Raw genomic sequence first — 20036 nt, 5'->3', positions numbered from 1 at the left:
GAAACCAGGAATGTTCCACAAATCCCACCAAGAAAAAAATTGGTATAGCTATAACCCATACTAATAGATTTTATTTGAAGTAACTGAGTGGAGTTAAAGGCGAAGTTGTTCAATGTAAGAACAAGTTCAGCAGGCAGAGGAAAGCAGTGGTAGATGGAACTGGTTTGTCTTCGGTCAAGAAAGAAAGGAGAATTCTCAAATCATCCTGGTGCCGGATAGAAGGGTGGAGAGCACGGATATCCAGGGTGTAAAGAAAAGGGTTTGGGCCAGGAAACTGGAAACTGCCAGCATTAAAGTGGGCGTCAAAATGTCGTGGATAGATGTGGGAAGAGATGAATCTGGCGTTTTCACAATACATGCAAGCATGCTGAACAGGACCAGTCAATACAGGAAGTAACAGTGAGCAACTGGTCCTGTGCAAACTGAATATGACTGTGCTGATCTAGCCATTATCACGTTGAATGAGGACTTGGTGAACTGGTGCTGCCCACACTAAATATAAAAACAGAATACAGATGCTGCAATACCTGCTGAATATTCAGAACATTTTATGATGTTTTTCAGACTAAATATAACCGAACTGACCTGGACTAGCCCACTTTGGCAGCAAGCATGTTGAGCTGGGCCTGCATACACTGAATGTAACCATGTGAATAGGATCATCTTAACTCAGAATGTGAGCATGTGCAACTGGACCTGTGCAGACTGGATGTTACCACACTGAACTGAACCTGTTTATGGTGAAAGTAACCACTTGATGACAGACTTCTGAACACTGAATGTAATTATGCTGAACTGGACCAGACCACACAGAATATTACCACACTGTACTAAACTGGGCTTGTCAACACTGAAAGTACATTTCCGATGGTTTCTGATGAAAGGTCACAGACCTGAAATGTTAACTCTGAGTCGAGCTGCAATGATGCTGTCAGAACTAATGTGTATGTCCAGCTCTTTCTGTTTTTATTGTAAATTGATGGAACTGTTTCCTTCCACCAGAACTATAAGTGCACTGACCTGGATATGTCCACACTGACTTTAATCTGCTGAACCGTATTTGACAACACTGAAATTAAATGTGCTTAACTCGACATTTCCACGTGGATTGACGTGGTACAGTGGTGCAGAGGTTAGCACCGCAGCCTCACAACTCCAGCAACCCAGGTTCTGTTCTGGGTACTGCCTGTGCAGAGTTTGCAAGTTGACCCTGCGGGTTTCTGCTGTGTGCTCTGGCTTCCTCCTACAGCCAAAGGCTTGCTGGTTGATAGGTAAATTGGCCATCGTAAATTTCCTCGAGGGTGGGGATGTGATAGGGAACATGGGATGATGTCAGATTAATATAAATGGGTGCTTATTGGTCGGCACAGACTCGGTGGGCTGAAGTAACTGTTTCAGTGCTGTATCTCTCCATGATTCTATGAATATAACCGCCAGGACCTGGATCTGTCCGTCTCTCCTGCAGGTAAGAGTGCTGAACTGGACCATCACACTACTTTTAACTATGTTGAAGTGAACCTATGTCGGACTATAAGCAACCTTTCTGGAATGAACCCGTCCATAGTGAACGTTACCACGCTGAGCTGAACCCATACATGCAAAACGTAACTACGCTGAACTGGACCATTTTACACTGAAATTAAAGATGCTGAACAGGACCTGTTCACACTGAATGCAATGATGCTGAACTAGACATATTTAGCCCGAATATAACTGTGATGAACTGGACCTATTTAAGCTGAACTGCACCATCTCACGTTGCATATAATGGTACTAATCGCTGGACAAGTCCACATTGAAGACAATCGTGAAGAACGGGGTCTGTGCACACTGAATGTAACCGTGGATGATCATACCTGTCCACGCTGGATACACAATAAATTGTATTACAGTGAGTGTACAGTCCAGAAAGATTTGGAACCATGTTGCATGTGACCCGTGACCACATAGCCTGAACAATGATCAAAGGTGAGAACTTGGCTGCGTTTTGCTTTAGGTCCAGAATATCACTGGTCAGTTATACCTTGTACGAAGACAACTTAACTTAACACAGGGGTTGAAACGCGATAATTCCTTGTGTACAATGCTCACTGTCACCATTTCAATCACCTATTTAGCTTTTCATTATCTGTTGTTGAGAAATGTAACTGTGATAATTCAGCACTGCCTGGGTATTTCAATTCAGAGCCGTGTTAGATCACTTGTAAAACATTTCATTCAACAAAACATAAACATGAGCCTGACATCAGCTTCACTAATGTGTTTTTTTCACTTAGTGTAATTAATGTAAAAGAGCAAGCCATCTAATTAAATCCCTGGAGTCTGACATCAGGTATAAAGGTGAAAATCTTCCAGTGTAGTGCAGAATGCGTTCAAAGATTCTGATAGAAATGCACGGTTCACCGAAAGGACTGGTGTTTGCAATTTACTATCCCATCCTTGCAGCTATCGGGGTTCCAGGTAAAGTATTGCAGTGAGTTATTAATTATGGGAATCATTGTTCAGCTATGTCATTTATGCATTGTGCTTCTCCAGCATGTGGAGAGTTAATGGCATTATTTCTCATCTTTATGGGATCATTTTTTCCCATTTAATGTGGTAATTAATTCCCTTTAACAGCATAATTTCTCCCCTTTAACAGGATAATTTATTCCCTTTAGTTGACAGCTTCCCCCTTTTAAGTGATATAATTTCTCCCCTTTTAGAGAACCCTCTTTCCACTTTCAGATATTAATTATCCATTTTAACGATAAGCTCTTCCTTTTACAGCCATAGTTTCTCATCATTAGTTGTGTAATTTCTGCCCTTTAACTGTATCGTTTCTTCCTTTTACTGGCATAGCACCTCAACATTACAAGTATAACTTCTCCTCTATAATACTATCTTCCGTTGACAGGTAGAATTTCATCTCTTTAATTATATAATTTTTCTCACTTGGCACTAACATCTCACGAATTAAATGTAGTTCCATTGTATTATTGACACTCTGAATATCACACTGTGACCAAAATATAAATTTATTTCCATTTGGTTATTGGCATTGTTACTGGGGGTGAATTATCATACTGCTATCACAGTGTAAATGTAGCTATATTGTGTTCCTGTCACTGCTGCTGCGGGTGAAGTATCACAGTGTAAATGTAGTTTTATTGTGTTGTTTACATTGTTATTGTGGGTGTATTGTCACACTGATATCACGGTGTAAATGTAGTTCTATTGTATTATTGACACTGCTAGTGTGGGGAATTATCACAGTGCTATCATGGTGTAAATGTAGTTATATTGTTTGTTGATGCTGTTACTTTGAGCGAATTATCACACTGTTGAAACGGTGTAAATATAGCTCCATTGTCTAATTGACATTTTTACAGTGTGTGAATTGTCACAAGTTGTCACAGTGATAATGCAGATCTATTGTTTTGTTGACACCGTTACTGTGGGCAAATTATCACACTGTTACCATGGTGTAAATGTAGCTCTATTGTGTTAATGACACACTTCTCCCTAAGAAATCCCTCGGGAATGAGGATGATTTTCTTTCACTCCAGGGTTTCGGGTCCTTAGATGACTGAATCGCCCAGTTCTGGATTTGCACACTCTGCCACAGGTAGGGCAGTTGATGTTTGATGAGGTGGGTGAATAGGATGCACTGATTTCGAAATACGTCTTCCACTGTTTGTGCTTGGTCACTGCCTGGGCATGTCGATGTTGTTCGAACTGGATGACACCTTCGATGATGCTTCTTCTCCATTTTGAGCGGTCTCAGGTAAGAGATTCCCATGAATCAGTGGAGATGTCACAATTTTTCAGGGAGGTTTTAAGGACATCCTTGTAGCGTTTCTTCTGCCCTCCTGGTACCCTCTTGCCATGACAGAGCTCGGAGCAGAAAGTTAGTTTCGGAAGCCTTGGATCAGACATGCAGATAATGTGGCCCACCCAACGTGATTGATTAGTCATGACCAGTGTCTGGATACTGAGGCTGTTGGCCCGAGAGAGGACACTGATACTGGAACGCCTGGAGTGTCAAACACCCTTTTCCAAGGCTGGGCTAGCACACTGGAGGCGATGCTAATTTTCATCATCCATGGCTGCCCTTGCTGAGAAGAGGCTCCCAAGGCATGTGAAGTGTTTCATATTGTCCAGTGCTTCGCCGTGGATCTTCATAGACGGGCGGAAATATTGAAGTGTGGGACCAGACTGGTAAAGGACTGTTGTCTTCCAGATGTTTAGCTTATTGCCCATTCTTTCAAAGACCTTGGTGAATGTATTAATGGGTGTTTGAAGCTGAGTGGGCGCATACCGCAAGCATCATCAGCATATAGGAGTTCTATGACAGAGGTAATGGTGACCTTGGCTCTGGAATGGAGGCGACAAAGGTTAAATCATTTCCCGCTCATTCAATAGAATAGATCTACTCTGGCAGCAGGCTTCATAGAGATGAGGTGGAGTGTTGTGGCGAGGGAGATGGAAAAGAGCGTTGGTGCATTCGGGACCAAGGGGGACATTTCTGGGTGCAGCCAGAGGACATTGGTAGTGTGTTGAACGAATACTTCACATCCGTCTTCACCCAAGAGAAAGAGGATGCAGATATGGAACTCAGAGTGAGAGACTGAGGTTCTTGAGCAAATTGTCATAGGGAGTGACAAGGTATTAGAGGTTTTGGAAAGCTTAAATAAAAGTGGACAAATCTCAAGGTCCGGACGAGTTGTGTCCCAGGATGCTGTGGGAGGCGAGGGCGGAGATTGCAGGGGCTCTGACCCAAATTTTTAATTCCTGTCTGGCCACGGGGGAGGTGTCAGAGGACTGGAGAACAGCTAATGTGGTCTCACTATTTAAGAAAGCTTGTAGATAAACCAGGGAACTATAGACCATTGAGTCTCACGTCAGTGGTAGGGAAACTATTGGAGAAAATTCTGAAGGAGAGAATCTATCACCACTTGGAGAGGCAAAATTTGATGAGGAATAGTCAGCAATGCTTTGTCAGAGGGAGGTAATGCCTAACAAATTTGATTGATTTTTTTTGAGCATGTGACCAGGTGTGTAGACGAGGGTATTGCAGTTGATGTAGTTTACATGGATTTCAGCAAAGCCTTTGACAAGGTCCCACATGGGAGACTTATCAAGAAAGCAAATGCACCTAGGATACAAGGTAACTTGATAAGGTGGATTCAAAATTGGCTTAGCTGTAGGAGACAGAGAGTGATGACGAATGGCTGTTTTAACGACTGGAAGCCAGTGTCCAGTGGCATGCCACAGGGATCTGTGCTGGGTCCCCTATTGTTGTCATTTATATAAACGACATAGATCACTATGTGGTGGTGGGGGGGGGGGGGTGGGGAACGGCTGAGGATCAGTAAGTTCGCGGATGACACAAAGATTGGCCGAGTGGTTAACAGTGAGGTGGAGTGTCTTAGGTTACAGGAAGATAAGGGCGGCACAGTGGTGCAGTGGTTAGCACTGCAGCCTCACAGCTCCAGTGACCCAGGTTCAATTCTGGGTACTGCCTGTGTGGAGTTTGCAAGTTCTCCCTGTGTCTGTGTGGGTTTCCTCCGGGTGCTCCGGTTTCCTCCCACATGCCAAAGACTTGCAGGTTGATAGGTAAATTGGCCATTATAAATTGCCCCTAGTATAGGTAGATGGTAGGGAAATATAGGGACAGGTGGGGATGTGGTAGGAATATGGAATTAGTGTAGGATTAGTATAAATGGGTGGTTGATGGTGGGCCGAAAGGCCTGTTTCAGTGCTGTATCTCTAAATAAAAAATAAATTAAAAAACTAAATATAGACGAGGTGGTCAAATGGGCAGAAACGTGGCAGATGGAATTTAACCCTGAAAAGTGTGAGGTGATACACTTTAGAAGGAGTAATGTGACATGGAAGTATTCAATGAATGGCCTGATACTAGGAAGTTCTGTGGAACAAAGGGACCTTGGCGCATTTGTCCATAGATCTCTGAAGGCAGAAAGGCAGGTTAATAGGGTGGTGAAAAGGGCATATGGGACACTTGACTTTATCAATCGAGGCATAGATTACAAAAGCAGGGAGGTGATGTTGGAGTTGTACAGAACTTTGGGAAGGCCACAGCTGGAGTACTGTGTGCAATTCTGGTCGCCACATTATAGGAAGGATGTGATTGCATTGGAGGGGGTGCAGAGGCGATTCACCAGGATGTTGCCTGGGATGGAACATTTAAGCTATGAAGAGAGGTTGGATAGGCTTGTGTTGTTTTCACTGGAGCAGAGAAGACTGAGGGGTGACCTGATTGACGTGTACAAGATTATGAGGGGCATGGACAGGGTGGATAGGGTGCAGCTGTTCCCCTTAGTTGAAGGCTCAGTTACGAGGGGTCACAAGTTTAAGGTGAGGGGCGGGAGGTTTAATGGGGATTTGAGGAAGAACTTTTTTACCCAGAGGGTGGTGACGGTCTGGAATGCCCTGCCTGGGAGGGTGGTAGAGGCGGGTTGCCTCACATCCTTTAAAAAGTACCTGGATGAGCACCTGACATGTCATAACATTCAAGGCTATGGGCCAAGTCCTGGCAATTAGGATTAGGCAGACAGGTCAGTTGTTTTAATGCATCGGTGTAGACTAAATGGGCCGAAGGGCCTCTTCTGCACTGTATTATTCTGTGATTCTGTATTGCCACAGCCTTGCTGGACCCTGTCACTATGCTGAATTATCATACTGTAAATTGTGTCCCTGTCACATTACTGTTGGTGAATTACCACACTCTTATCACAGTTTAAATGTAGTTTTATTATTTAATTGGCTACTATTAGAAGAAGAGCTCAGAGTTATCACTGCATTATCTCACTTATTGTTAGTTGTTGTGTTACTTATCTCTTGAATATTTTCTGCAGCTTTTTGCTGATGTCCCTGTGTTGGTTTCACTGTGTTTAATGCATTAGCGCTTTGTTTTAGTTTTTTTTGGCATTATTTTAAATACTGATATTCTAATGTCATAGAGAGATACAGCACTGAAAGAGGTCCTTCGGCCCACCGGGTCTGTGCCAACCAACAACCAATCATTTATACTAATGTTACATTAATCCCATTTTCCCTACCACATCCCTACCTTCCCTCAATTCTCCTACCACCTACCTACACTAGCGGCAATGTTCAATTTGCCTATCAACCAGCTAGTCTATGGTTGTGGGAGGAAACTGGTGCACAAGGAAGAAACCCACGTGGTCAGCGGGAGAAAAGGCAAACTGAACGCGGGTCACTGGAGCTGCGAGATGGCGGTGCTAACCAGTGCGCCACTGTGCCGCCCGAGTCTGTTACAGTCCTAATCTGAATGTTTGATTTAATCACAGAAACAAGGGTTTGTTGCTTAAGCAATGGTTTTCAACTCAGGATCATGTGCCCAAGCTACACTTTTCGGACACAATGCTCTAAAACAGATAATTTCGTTGGTAGACGTGTGCACTCTTCATTTTCTCTCTCTCTCTCTGTTACAGCTAACTTGGCAGTGATCGTGATCCTGTCCCGAGGAAGATGTGGTCTCTCCAGATGTATCACTTACTACCTGGTTTCCATGGCGGTAATGGATCTCCTACTTATTATCAATGCTGTGATATTAAACCGAATTGCTGGTATTTATTTCCCATTCACTTCCCTGTCCATCACACCGGTATGCAGCCTCCGTCTTGCCCTCATTTATGCGATGATAGACGGTTCTGCCTGGTTAATGGTCGCTTTCACTTTTGATCGATTTGTGGCCATTTGTAGCCAGAAGCTGAAAACAAAACATTGCACAAAGAAAACGGCAGCGCGGGTAATAGGAACCGTGTGCACGCTCAGCTTTCTAAAAAATATCTGCTTGTATTTTATATATGAACCTTTGTACATAATTAACAATGTACCCTGGTTCTGCGGTATAAAATTAATATATTACATGTCACCTGCGTGGGCCGCATTTGATTGGAGTCTCGTTATTTTAACCCCTTGTCTCCCATTCATTTTGATTTTACTGCTCAATGCTCTGACTGTCAGACACATTCTAGTGGCCAGTAGAGCTCGCAGGAGACTCCGGGCCCAGAGCAATGGAGAAAATAGGAGCGACCCAGAGATGGAGAAGCGGAGAAAGTCCATTATTTTACTCTTTGCCATCTCGGGCAGTTTCATCCTGTTGTATTTATTTTATTTTATAACGATCTTCTATGTACAAATTGCGAATGCCACTTATTATTCAGGTTCCAATTTCAGTGAATCAACATTTCTTCTGGAGGAAAACGGATATATGCTTCAGTTTTTGAGTTCCTGCATCAACCCATTTATTTATGCAGGAACCCAGAGTAAATTCAGACAGGAGTTAAAGAATGGGGTGAAATATCCACTGAATCTAATTGTTAACTTAGTTAAATCATGAAAACAGTAAAATCCACCTTGAAGTTTACATTATATCCCATTTCTTTCTCTTCTTGTCCATGCCACACGTGGCCTCCCCTCCCAGATACATAGTCAGTCGTTTTGGGATCCTTACTCACTATGTGTAATTCCTCCCACATGCCAAAGACTTGCAAGTTGATAGGTAAATTGGCCATTAGAAATTGCCCCGAGTATAGGCAGGTGGTAGGGAAAATATAGGGAAAGGTGGGGATTTGGTAGGAATATGGAATTAGTGTAGCATTAGTATAAATGGTTGATGGTCGGCACAGAATCGATGGGCTGAAGGGCCTGTTTCAGTGCTGTATCTCTAAAACTAAAGAAAAACTAAAAAACATAATGTAGGTGTTGCAAATTTGTGTGCTACCCACCTTGATCAAAGCCAGCATGGGTTGGCGGCAAATTGCAACAACGCATCCACAAATTAGGGCACACGTATTTGTAGCCCATATGTTCAACGTCACCTGTTCCTCCCAAACGCTCTACAATGTCAACATGCCGTAACTGAAATAAGAACTGTTGTAGGGTATTCCCAAGCGCAGAGGCACCTGTAGTAAATATCATACTGTTTAAATGTTATTTGAGTAAGTAGATTCATATAATCCTAGTGAATATATATATGTATATATATATATATATATATATATATATATATATATACACTCATATACAAGTTGAGAGTATAGCCACATATTGTTACAAAATGGAGTACTTACACAAGGCACTGTGGGAACAAGATTGGCTAAGTCATATCCCTGAGAATGGTACTGTGAGACACAGACAATTCGGCTGACCAAGCAGAGCCCCTCATATCCGTGTATAAGACAGCTGCTTTGTATAACTACAGACAGCACGAAGCAATCAGGAATGCAAGCTTGATAAAGGTAAAAGGATTCATTGTGAGGACTCAAGGATAGTTGATAAGGGGGACTGGGAAACATCACAAGATGATCAGGGGGCTTGCATGAGCTGATCACGTAGCCACATGATGCCTAATGAGTAATCTAATTGGTAATATGTGTAATGTATGTAATCAATAACCGTTATGATTGGATTATGTCCAGCTGGGATGGGCTGAGTAACTGTATATCCGTTGTAGATTTTCCTTTGATTGGTGGAGAGGCATCTGGACAGACCAGTGACCTGCTCCCCGCTGGCATAACTAAATAAACTGTTTGACATTGGAGCAGACCTGAGTGTCGAGTGATTCTTCTAGATTCATTCCCGCTAATAATTGGCGTAGTCAGCAGGATCAGGTGTAAGTCAGTTCTTCTGTAACCCCGAAGGGGCCAATGGGGAGTTGAGTGGAGCCTGATCCCGAACTTGAGAACAGGATTCGGCGGTCGCTTGATGCCATCAGGAATAAGATCATAAGAACTAGGAGCAGGAGTAGGCCGTCCGGCCCCTCGAGCCTGCTCTGCCATTCAATAAGATTATGGCTGATCTTTTCGTGGACTCAGATCCACTTACCCGCGCTCCCACCGTATCCCTTAATTCCTTTATTGTTCAAAAAGATATCTACCTTAGCTTTAAAGACGTTTACTGAAGAAGCGTCAACTACTTCACTGGGCAAGGAATTCCATAGATTAACAACCCTCTGGGTGAAGAAGTTCCTGCTTAATTCAGTCCTAAATCTGCTCCCTCAAATCTTGAGGCTATGCCCTCTTGTCGTAGCTTCACCTGCCAGTGGAAACATCCTCTCTACTTGTATCTTATCTATACCCTTCATGATTTTATATGTTTCTATAAGATCCCCCCTCATTCTTCTGAACTCCAATGAATATAATCCCAATCTACTCAGTCCCTCCTCATAAGCCAACCCCCTCAACTCCGGAATCAACCTAGTGAACCTCCTCTGCACCCTCTCCAGTGCCAGTATATCCTTTCTCAAATAAGGAGACCAAAACTGCACACAGTACTCCAGGTGCGGCCTCACCAGTACCTTATACAGCTGCAACATAACCTCTCTGCTTTTAAACTCAATCCCTTTAGCAATGAAGAACAAAATTCCATTTGCCTTCCTAATTACTTGCTGTACCTGCAGACTAACCTACTGCGATTCATGCACAAGGGCACCTAGGTCCCTCTGCATAGCAGCATGCAGCAACTTTTTACCATCAAGTAATAATCCTTTTTCCTGTTACTCCTGCCGAAATGAATGATTTCACATTTATTAACATTGTATTCCATTTGCCAGCCCTTTGCCCACTCATTCAATGTATCTATGTTCCTCTGCAAAGTTTCACAGTCATCTGCACACTTTGCTCTGCCACTCATCTTAGTGTCATCTGCAAACTTTGACACCCTACACGTGGTCCCCAACTCCAAATCATCTATATAAATTGTAAATAATTGCGGTCCCAACACCGATCCCTGAGGCACACCACTAGTGACTGATTGCCAACCAGAATAGCACTCATTTATCCCCACTCTCTGCTTCCTGTTAGTCAACGAATCCTCTATCCATGCTAATACTTTACCCCTAACGCCATGCATCCTTATCTTATGCAGTAGCCTCTTGTGCGGCACCTTGTCGAAGGACTTTTGGAAATCTAGGTACACCACATCCACTGGGTCCCCATTGTCCACCTTGCTCGTAATGTCATCATAGAATTCCAAAAGATTTGTCAAGCATGACCTGCCCTTCATGAACCCATGCTGCGTCTGCCCAACGGGACAATTTCTATCAAGATGCCCTGCTATTTCTTCCTTGATAATAGACTCAAGCATTTTCCCCACTACAGAGGTTAAGCTAACCGGTCTATAATTCCCCATCCTTTGTCTACCTCCCTTTTTAAACAGTGGCGTCACATCTGCTGTTTTACAATCAGCTGGGACTACCCCAGAGTCCAGCGAATTTTGGACAATTACTGTCAGTGCACCTGCTATTTCTCCCGCCATCTATTTTAGTACCCTGGGATGCATTCCATCAGGGCCAGGAGACTTATCAATCCTTAGCTCCATTAGCTTGCCGAACACTACCTCTTCTGTATTAATGACTGTTTCCAGGTCCTCATCTACGTTCGTCTCTTTGTCAATTACTGGCATATTATTAATGTCCTCCACTGTGAAGACTGATACAAAATACCTGTTCACTGCCTCGGCCATTTCATCATATCCCATAACTAAATTCCCCTTCTCATCCTCTAAAGGACCAACGTTTACTTTAGCCACTCTTTTTCGTTTTATATATTTATAGAAACTTTTGCTATCTGTCTTTATATTCTGTGCTAGTTTTTTCTTATGTTCTATCTTACTTTTCTTTATAGCTCTTTTTGTAGCTTTCTGTTGACCTTTAAAGTTTTCCCAATCTTCTAGTTTCATGCTGCTTTTGGTCACTTTGTATGCCTTCTCTTTCAATTTGATAGCCTCCCTTATTTCCTTAGACACCCATGGCAGATTACCCCTTTTCTTCCTGTCCTTCCTTTTCACTGGAATATACTTTTGCTGAGCACTTTGAAAAGTTGCTTTGAAAGTCCTCCACTGCTCATCAACTGTCCCACCATAAAATCTTTGTTTCCAGTCCACTTTAGCCAAGTCCTCCCTCATTTTATTGTAGTCCCCCTTGTTCAAGCACAGGACCCTGGTATTGGATTTTATCTTCACACTCTCCATCTGTATTCTAAATTCAACCATACTGTGATCACTCCTTCCAAGAGGATCCCTAACTATGAGGTCATTAATTATTCCTGTCTCATTACACAGGACTAGATCTAGGATAGCTTGCTCCCTCGTCGGTCCCATTACATACTGTTCAAGAAAACTATCACGGATACACTCAACGAATTCCTCCTCAAGGCTACCCTGACTGAGCTGGTTCGACCAATCTACATGTAGATTAAAATCCCCCATGATAATTGCCGTACCATTTTTACAGGCATTAGTTATTTCTTTGTTTATTGCCCGCCCAATGTGATGTTATTATTTGGTGGCCTATAGACTACGCCTATCAATGACTTTTTCTTCTTAGAGTTTCTAATTTCCACCCAAATGGATTCAACCTCATTCTCCATAGAACCTATATCATCTCTCAGCACCGCCCTGATGTCGTCCTTGAGTATCAGAGCTACACCACCTCCCTTACCTTCCTGTCTGTCCTTCTGAATAGTCTGGTACCCCTAAATATTTAACTCCCAGTTATGACCAACCTGTAACCATGTCTCCATAATGGCTACCAAATCATATTTATTCACAATGATTTGTGCCGTTAACTCATCAACCTTGTTACGAATGCTACAAGCATTCAGGTAAAGTGCCTTTATGCTAGTTTTCTTACCCTCATGATTTTCCACATCTCTAATAATAACTCCTGAGTTATCCTTCCTTTCGGCTTCTTTCATACTCTGCCTTGAACTTAAACCCTCCTGCACACATGTTAGCCTGCTGCTTAACTTTTCATTTATCATCATACTCCCTGTCGTTTTCCCTTTCCCTTCCCCCCGAGTCACTAGTTTAAAGTCCTGGAGACCACCCTATTTATCCATTTCACTAGAACACTGGTTCCAGATCGGTTCAGGTCCCATCGGTACAGATCCCCCCGGTTCCAAAACTGATGCCAATGCCCCATGAAATGGAATCCCTCTTCCCCACACCACTCCCTTAGCCACGTGTTTACTTCCCTAATATTCTTATCCCTAAGCCAATTTGCACGTGGCTCGGGCAGTAATCCAAAGATTATGACCCTCGAGGACCTGTTCCTTAATTTCGTTCCTAGTGCTTTATAATCCCCAAACAGGTCCTCCTTCCTAGCCTTGCCTATGTTGTTAGTCACAACGTGGACCACAACAACTGAATCCTCCCCCTCCCGCTCCAATATCCTTTCAAACTGGTCAGAGATGTCCTGCACCCTGGCACTGGGCAGGCAACACACCATGCGGGACTCCCGATCCGCTTTGCAAAGGATACTATCTATCCCCCTAATTATAGAATCCCCTATAACTACCACTTGTCTTTTTGCTACCCCCTCTTGAATGGCCTTCTGCACCATGGTGCCATGGTCAGTTGGCTCATCCTCCCCGCAGCCCTTTTCCTCATCCACACAGGGAGCAAGTATCTCGTACCTGTTGGATAAGGTTGAATACCGGGTGAGTATCTAACAGAAGCTTATCCCGGGGCCGGGTGGTGTTTCACGACCAACGAATGCCAAGTTTGTGAACAGGACCTGAACAATGGTCAAACGGTGGTAGGTAGTTTGTTAAGAGATGTAGGCACTGTCAAGGAGGGTTTGGAATATATGTATGCGTATATATATCATAAGCTTGTTGTATGAAATACGGACAGACTTGTGACCCGGCAGATAGCAAGGAGACATTCTACTACAAGTTGCACTAGGTTAAAAGCGGACCGCTGAGAGTAGATTCTAATGGTGCTAATCCTACCCAAGTATGGCCAGTGAAATAATAGAGCTCGAGTGGGGACCGGAGGGGTCCATTACCTGCCAACTGGCAGAGAAACAATAAGAAAAAAAAGCATTCACTAAGTTTATGGCAGAGTGACACAAAGGACTATGTTTTGGAGTAAAAACAAGTTACTGTGTCTTTGATTCGAATGTGTGATTGTTGGAAGCGTCCACGAATGAGTTGAATGTCTGGGATGTACAGCTTGTGTTCTGCACAGCTTGTGTTTTGTAGAACTGACTGTCGTTAACTCTTTGTTGTCTGGCTTTAATGTTGAAAGCATGAGTCTATTAAGTTGTTTGGAATTGAATGAGTTTGAAAAGTGATTGTTGAGTGTGTTCATTTCGATTTAAGATTGTGCACCCAGGAATGGGATATAAAATTGAATTATAGTTTAAGTTAAAATTTTATTTTGATTTTAAAAGTTGGTTTTGCAACTGTGAAAAGGCAATGAACAATTTTCTAAGAGATAAGCTTCAGCCTTGAATGTCTGAAGATGTTTGGCAGAAATCCAATTTGAAGTTTACAATTCCTGCTTTAATTGGAGTTCCAGTTGAAAATCTGTTCTAGTTTTTTTGGAGTTTAAATTAAAGACATGTTTTACTGACTGTTTTAAGTAGCAAATGTCAGGAATTGGATATTGGTTTTAAGGGAGAGAAGGATAAGCAAAGGAGATAATGGGAAAGATTAAAGTTTGTGTAAGGAGCTGGTGTTAAGTCGTTTGTTGTAAGAATGTTACATAACTTTTTCTTTAGTTTTTGGTTTTACTACAGTCATTTGAAAAGGCGCCTGAAGAACAAGAAAAATGACGTAATTTACCTATCTTTTTTTTTAAAAAGCATGTGCTATTCTGTTCTGTGTGTAGTTAATAAGTATTATAAGTTAATAAGTCTGAATTAAATTAATACTGTTAAGGTTAATTGACCTGTTAAATTAAAAAACAAAACTGGAAATGTCAGCTGCAACCACAGTGAACCTTCAAGTTTAGCATGTCGAGTTTTGGGGGAGTCGTAAGTTCTGGACATAGGACTCACTCATATAACATCGACAGTTTTGATTTTTAAATATTTATTGCAGTAAATTGGAATTTGGAATCATCTTTGTTTTATAAAAAATCCTTGGATTAGAAACCTCTTACAAAAGATGCTAAAAGCTTGGAAACAATTGGAGTTTAATCTAAAATGCTATCTTTCCTAATGGAGATGGTTTCCTTTGAAGTTGATAATGTTATTAAAGATTTTGTTGTTTGAAAATCCTAAGGATACCAAAAACCATGTAAAATGGAGTTTAGTTCTTTTCGATAAAAAACGGTTACGTAAAGCGACACAGCGGAGAATGCTTTGCTCCGCCCCCTTGGAGACAAGCAAGCAATTAACCTTGCTGCAACTATCTTTATCAATGAGACAAAGTGCTTGAGAAGGAGAAATAGTTGCAAGAACTTCTGTCTTTACTAAAAAAAAATGCAATATCACCAAGTCAGGGCATAAGAAATTGGAATCGATAAAATTAAATTGATATGAGTGGTTAATTAAAGCATTCAAAGGGAAATTTACTGTTATTTGAATTTGAAATAATCTGAGATGTCGAAAATCCAGTTTAATTTGACAAGTTATTTAAGGAATTAAAATGTCATCAAAGGTTAAAAAAAACACAAACAAAATACACTAATGTCTGGAATCAAACGGAAATGTTTGATTTCTGTTTTAAGGAATTATGAATATTAATTGTTATTGTTCTCCAGGGCTCAAAATGAAATAGAATTATGATTAATGGAAATTGGCAATCAGATCTGGCTGATGCAAGTGCTAATAAAGGAATTCTGGGGATAAACAAATAGTGAAATAAACAGCTAATTTCCAAAATATAAATTAACTCCTGGATTCCCCAGGACATGTTCGGTCCCCACAGGTAGACATGCATCCCTCGTTAGGGGATACTCACAACATGGACAAGTACTAACACCTGGTGACCACCAGGGCAGTGTGTTTAAATTACAGATATAACCACTAGTGGAGAATGGGAAAGAACCGGACTGCAGTGGCTGTGGGGCCTGATGCTAATATCTGGAGAGGAAGAACAAAGTCCCGGTAATGGATGCACAACGGATTAATGAAAGGAGTATTAATATGGACTATATGAACTATGGGGCATTGCACAACATGTTGGATGGGAAGTGTATAATGGCGAGTAAACCTACTTGACTGCATGGCTTATGGTGAATCTGGGAAAAGATGAAGTATGTGTACTGTGTTCCACAGATGACCCTCGCTAACTGCGTGACCAGACAGAAAGGGGAAGGGGTAACTGAGAGCTGTGTCTTTGGAATTGTTTGTGCCTCTCTCATTGGGCAACAGATGATAAGGAAAGTTGAAAGGAACATGGATGTGTGTGGGTACATCGAGCCCAGGGGAAGCGTTGTATGATAATGTAAAACATAAAATTGTGCCTGTGTTGATCAATGTCTCAGGTATCCGGATGCCAGAGTATTGTTCAGAACAGGCTAAGAATATGTATAGTATGTTAGCCACTGTAATAATGTGACAAGCTGCTGACGCCACAGGGGCCACAAGGATAAGGGGGCGTAACCCATTTCATATATACAAGAGGAAAAAAAAAATTAAATGATGAGTTAACAGGGATCAATACTGGGACTTCTATGATCAATTCTTTACATACACAAGCGGTAAACGAGAATGTGGAACGACTCTGGAGGGTTATAAGGGAGCTCATAATTCAAGCTGAGGGGGCCCAATCAAACAGGTCTGGGATAGAGAACAATGGAAATACAATTAGATGGAATAGCGGAGGCCCATGCCAAGACTTTTAATCACTTTGGATGCCGTACCCGGCAGGGACAATTGTGCCACACTTATGGTCTGTGGATGGTGGAACAAATGAGACACAACCTCGATCAGCTCCAAAGGGGGGAGGTACCGGATTTGATCGACAGGACCATGCCTCCCTCCGATATTATCGGACAGAGATTTTGCAAGGTCGGGGTACCAGGGAAATGGAAAGTACTGCGTCTCCACCATCGAAACATCATACTGCTATGGAAGTTGACGCTGTCCCATACCATACCCAGACTTCTGTTTTCCCCTTCAACAACCAGTCACGATAGGACTAGCCTGGATAGTTTATATCCAACAGCGGGGGCTGGAAACCATTAATGCAACTGATCAGCTCCACGATCACCTCCAGCATTATAAAGAGTCAGAGCAAGCCCCAATCCCACACATAGATGAGAAATTGAGCGGATTACGGGACAAAGTAGGTCACTCAGTGAAGCTTTACCATCAGTTAAAAAGAAAGTTAAAGGTTCTTAAGGAAAATAATGAACAGGAACTTCAAAGTACAAGCTGCCAGATAAAATTTGGGATTGGGGGATGAAGTTGAATATCCACCCTTGGATGAGGATAATTTCTCATGTGCTAGTTGGAATACATTTAATACTGGCCATAGCTTGGGGCATACCAGCTTGCCGATCATACAGGCGCCATGTGCAGCGAAGGAGGATGAAAACCAGAGCAAAGGCAAGGGGGACAAATTGTCTATCTAAACGGCTAAGTCAGGTGGATCACATTAATTTGATGTAATAAGACCGGAATTCCTGAAATCGCGAGACTGGCCAGCACGTCTGAGGCAGGGAATACCGGGCTGGTTTAAAGGGGTAAAAACAAACAATAAATGGTGTCGGTTGAGGAGACTAGGGTGAGTCTCCTACCGAAAGGGGGGAATGTTGTAGGGTATTCCCAAGCGCAGAGGCACCTGCAGTAAATATCATACTGTTTAAATGTTATTTGAGTAAGTAGATTCATATAATTAGATGGCCATGAAACCATTGCCGATTGTTGTAAAAACCCATCTGGTTCACGAATGTCCTTTAGGGAAGGAAATCTGCTCTCCTTACCTGGTCTGGCCTACATGTGACTCCAGACCCACAGCAATGTGGTTAACTCTTACATGCCCTCTGAAATGGCCTAGCAAACCACTCAGTTGTACCTGACCGCTACGAAGTCTATAAAAAGGAATGAAACCGGACGGACCACCCGGCATCGACCTAGGCACCGGAAACGACAACGGCAAACCCAACCCTGTCGACCCTGCAAAGTCCTCCTTATTAACATCTGGGGGCTCGTGCCAAAGTTGGGAGAGCTGTCCCACAGACTAGTCATGCAACAGCCTGACATAGTCATACTGATGGAATCATACCTAACAGACAATGTCCCAGACACTGCCATCACCATCCCCGGGTATGTCCTGTCCCACCGGCAAGACAGACTCAGCAGAGGTGGTGGCACAGTGGTATACAGCAGGGAGGGAGTTGCCCTGGGAGTCCTCAACATCGACTCTGGATCTCATGAAGTCTCATGGCATCGGGTTAAATATGGGCAAGGTAACCTCCTACTAATTACAACTACCGCCCTCCCTCAGCTGATGACTCAGTACTCCTCCATGTTGAAAAGCACTTGGAGGAAGCACTGAGGGGGGCAATGGCACAAAATGCACTCTGCGTGCGGGACTTCAATGTCCATCACCATGAGTGGCTCGGTAGCACCACTACTGACCGAGCTGGCCGAGTCCTAAAGGACATGGCTGCTAGACTGGGTCTGCGGCAGGTGGTGGAGGAAATAACACGAGGGAAGAACATACTCGACCTCGTCCTCACCAATCTGCCTGCTGCGGATGCATCTGTCCATGACAGTATTGGTAGGAGTGACCAGCGCACAGTCCTTGTGGAGATGAAGTACCGCCTTCACATTGAGGATACCGTCCATCGTGTTGAGTGGCACTATCACCGTGCTGAATGGGATAGATTTCGAATGGATTTAGCAATGCAAAACTGGGCATCCATGAGGCGCTGTGGGCCATCAGCAGCAGCAGAATTGTACTCAACCACAACCTGTCACCTCATGGCCCGGCATATCCTCCACTCGCCCATTACCATCAAGCCAGGAGACCAACCCTGGTTCAATGAAGAGTGCAGGATGGCATGCCAGGAGCAGCACCAGGCATACCTCAAAACGAGGTGTCAACCTGGTGAAGCTACAACCCAGGACTACTTGCATGCCAAACTGCATAAGCAGCATGCGATAGACAGAGCTAAGCGATTCCATAACAACTGGATCAGATCTAAGCTCTGCAGTCCTGCCACATCCAGCCATGAATGATGGTGGACAATTAAACAACTAACTGGAGGAGGTGGCTCCACAAATATTCCCATCCTCAATGATGGGGGAGCCCAGCACATCAGTGCGAAAGATAAGGCTGAAATATTTGCAACAATCTTCAGCCAGAAGTGCCGAGTTGATGATCCATCTCGACCTCCTCCTGAAGTCCCCAGCATCACAGATGCCAAACTTCAGCCAATTCGATTCACTCCACGTGATATCAAGAAACGACTGAAGGCACTGGATACTGTAAAAGCTATGGGCCCTGACAATATTCCGGCAATAGTACTGAAGACTTGTGCTCCAGAACTTGCCACACCCCTAGCCAAGCTGTTCCAGTACAGCTACAACACTGGCATCTACCCTGCAATGTGGAAAATTGCCCAGGTATGTCCTGTACACAAAAAGCAGGACAAATCCAACCCGGCCAACTACCGCCCCATTAGCCTACTCTCAATCATCAGTAAAGTGATGGAAGGTGTCATCAACAGTGCCATCAAGTGGCACTTGCTTAGCAACAACCTGCTCAGTGATGCTCAGTTTGGGTTCCGCCAGGGCCACTCAGCTCCTGACCTCATTACAGTCTTGGTTCAAACATGGACAAAAGAGCTGAACTCAAGAGGTGAGGTGAGAGTGACTGCCCTTGACATCAAGGCAGCATTTGACTGAGTATGACATTAAGGAGCCCTAGCAAAACTGAGGTCAATGGGAATCAGGGGGAAAACCCTCCGCTGGCTGGATTCATACCTAGCGCAAAGGAAGATGGTTGTGGTTGTTGGAGGTCAATCATCTGAGCTCCAGGACATCACTGCAGGCGTACCTCAGGGTAGTGTCCTAGGCCCAACCATCTTCAGCTGCTTCATCAATGACCTTCCTTCAATCAGAAGGTCAGAAGTGGGGATGTTCGCTGATGATTACACAATGTTCAGCACCATTCACAACTTCTCAGATACTGAAGCAGTCTGTGTAGAAATGCAGCAAGACCTGGACAATATCCAGGCTTGGGCTGATAAGTGGCAAGTAACATTTGTGCCGCACAAGTGCCAGGCAATGACCATCTCCAACAAAAGAGAATCTAACC

At 43.3% G+C, this 20036-nt stretch overlaps 2 protein-coding genes across 2 annotated transcripts in view; both read left to right on the top strand.

Moving 5' to 3' along the window:
• LOC137348767 (zinc finger protein 850-like) overlaps positions 1-20036 on the top strand; it is a 546053-nt gene that overhangs the window by 401002 nt on the left and 125015 nt on the right. The window lies entirely within an intron of this gene.
• Positions 2391-8371, top strand: LOC137348431 (neuropeptides capa receptor-like). Its single transcript, XM_068013741.1, has 2 exons — positions 2391-2460; positions 7461-8371. The coding sequence occupies exons 1-2, from the start codon at positions 2391-2393 to the stop codon at positions 8369-8371; spliced, it is 981 nt and encodes a 326-aa protein (XP_067869842.1).

Source organism: Heterodontus francisci, chromosome 34, assembly GCF_036365525.1.
Source record: "Heterodontus francisci isolate sHetFra1 chromosome 34, sHetFra1.hap1, whole genome shotgun sequence".
NCBI classification, from domain to species: domain Eukaryota; kingdom Metazoa; phylum Chordata; class Chondrichthyes; order Heterodontiformes; family Heterodontidae; genus Heterodontus; species Heterodontus francisci.
The sequence above is the reverse complement of the archived record's forward strand: the minus strand, read 5'-3'. Positions and strand labels throughout refer to the sequence as shown.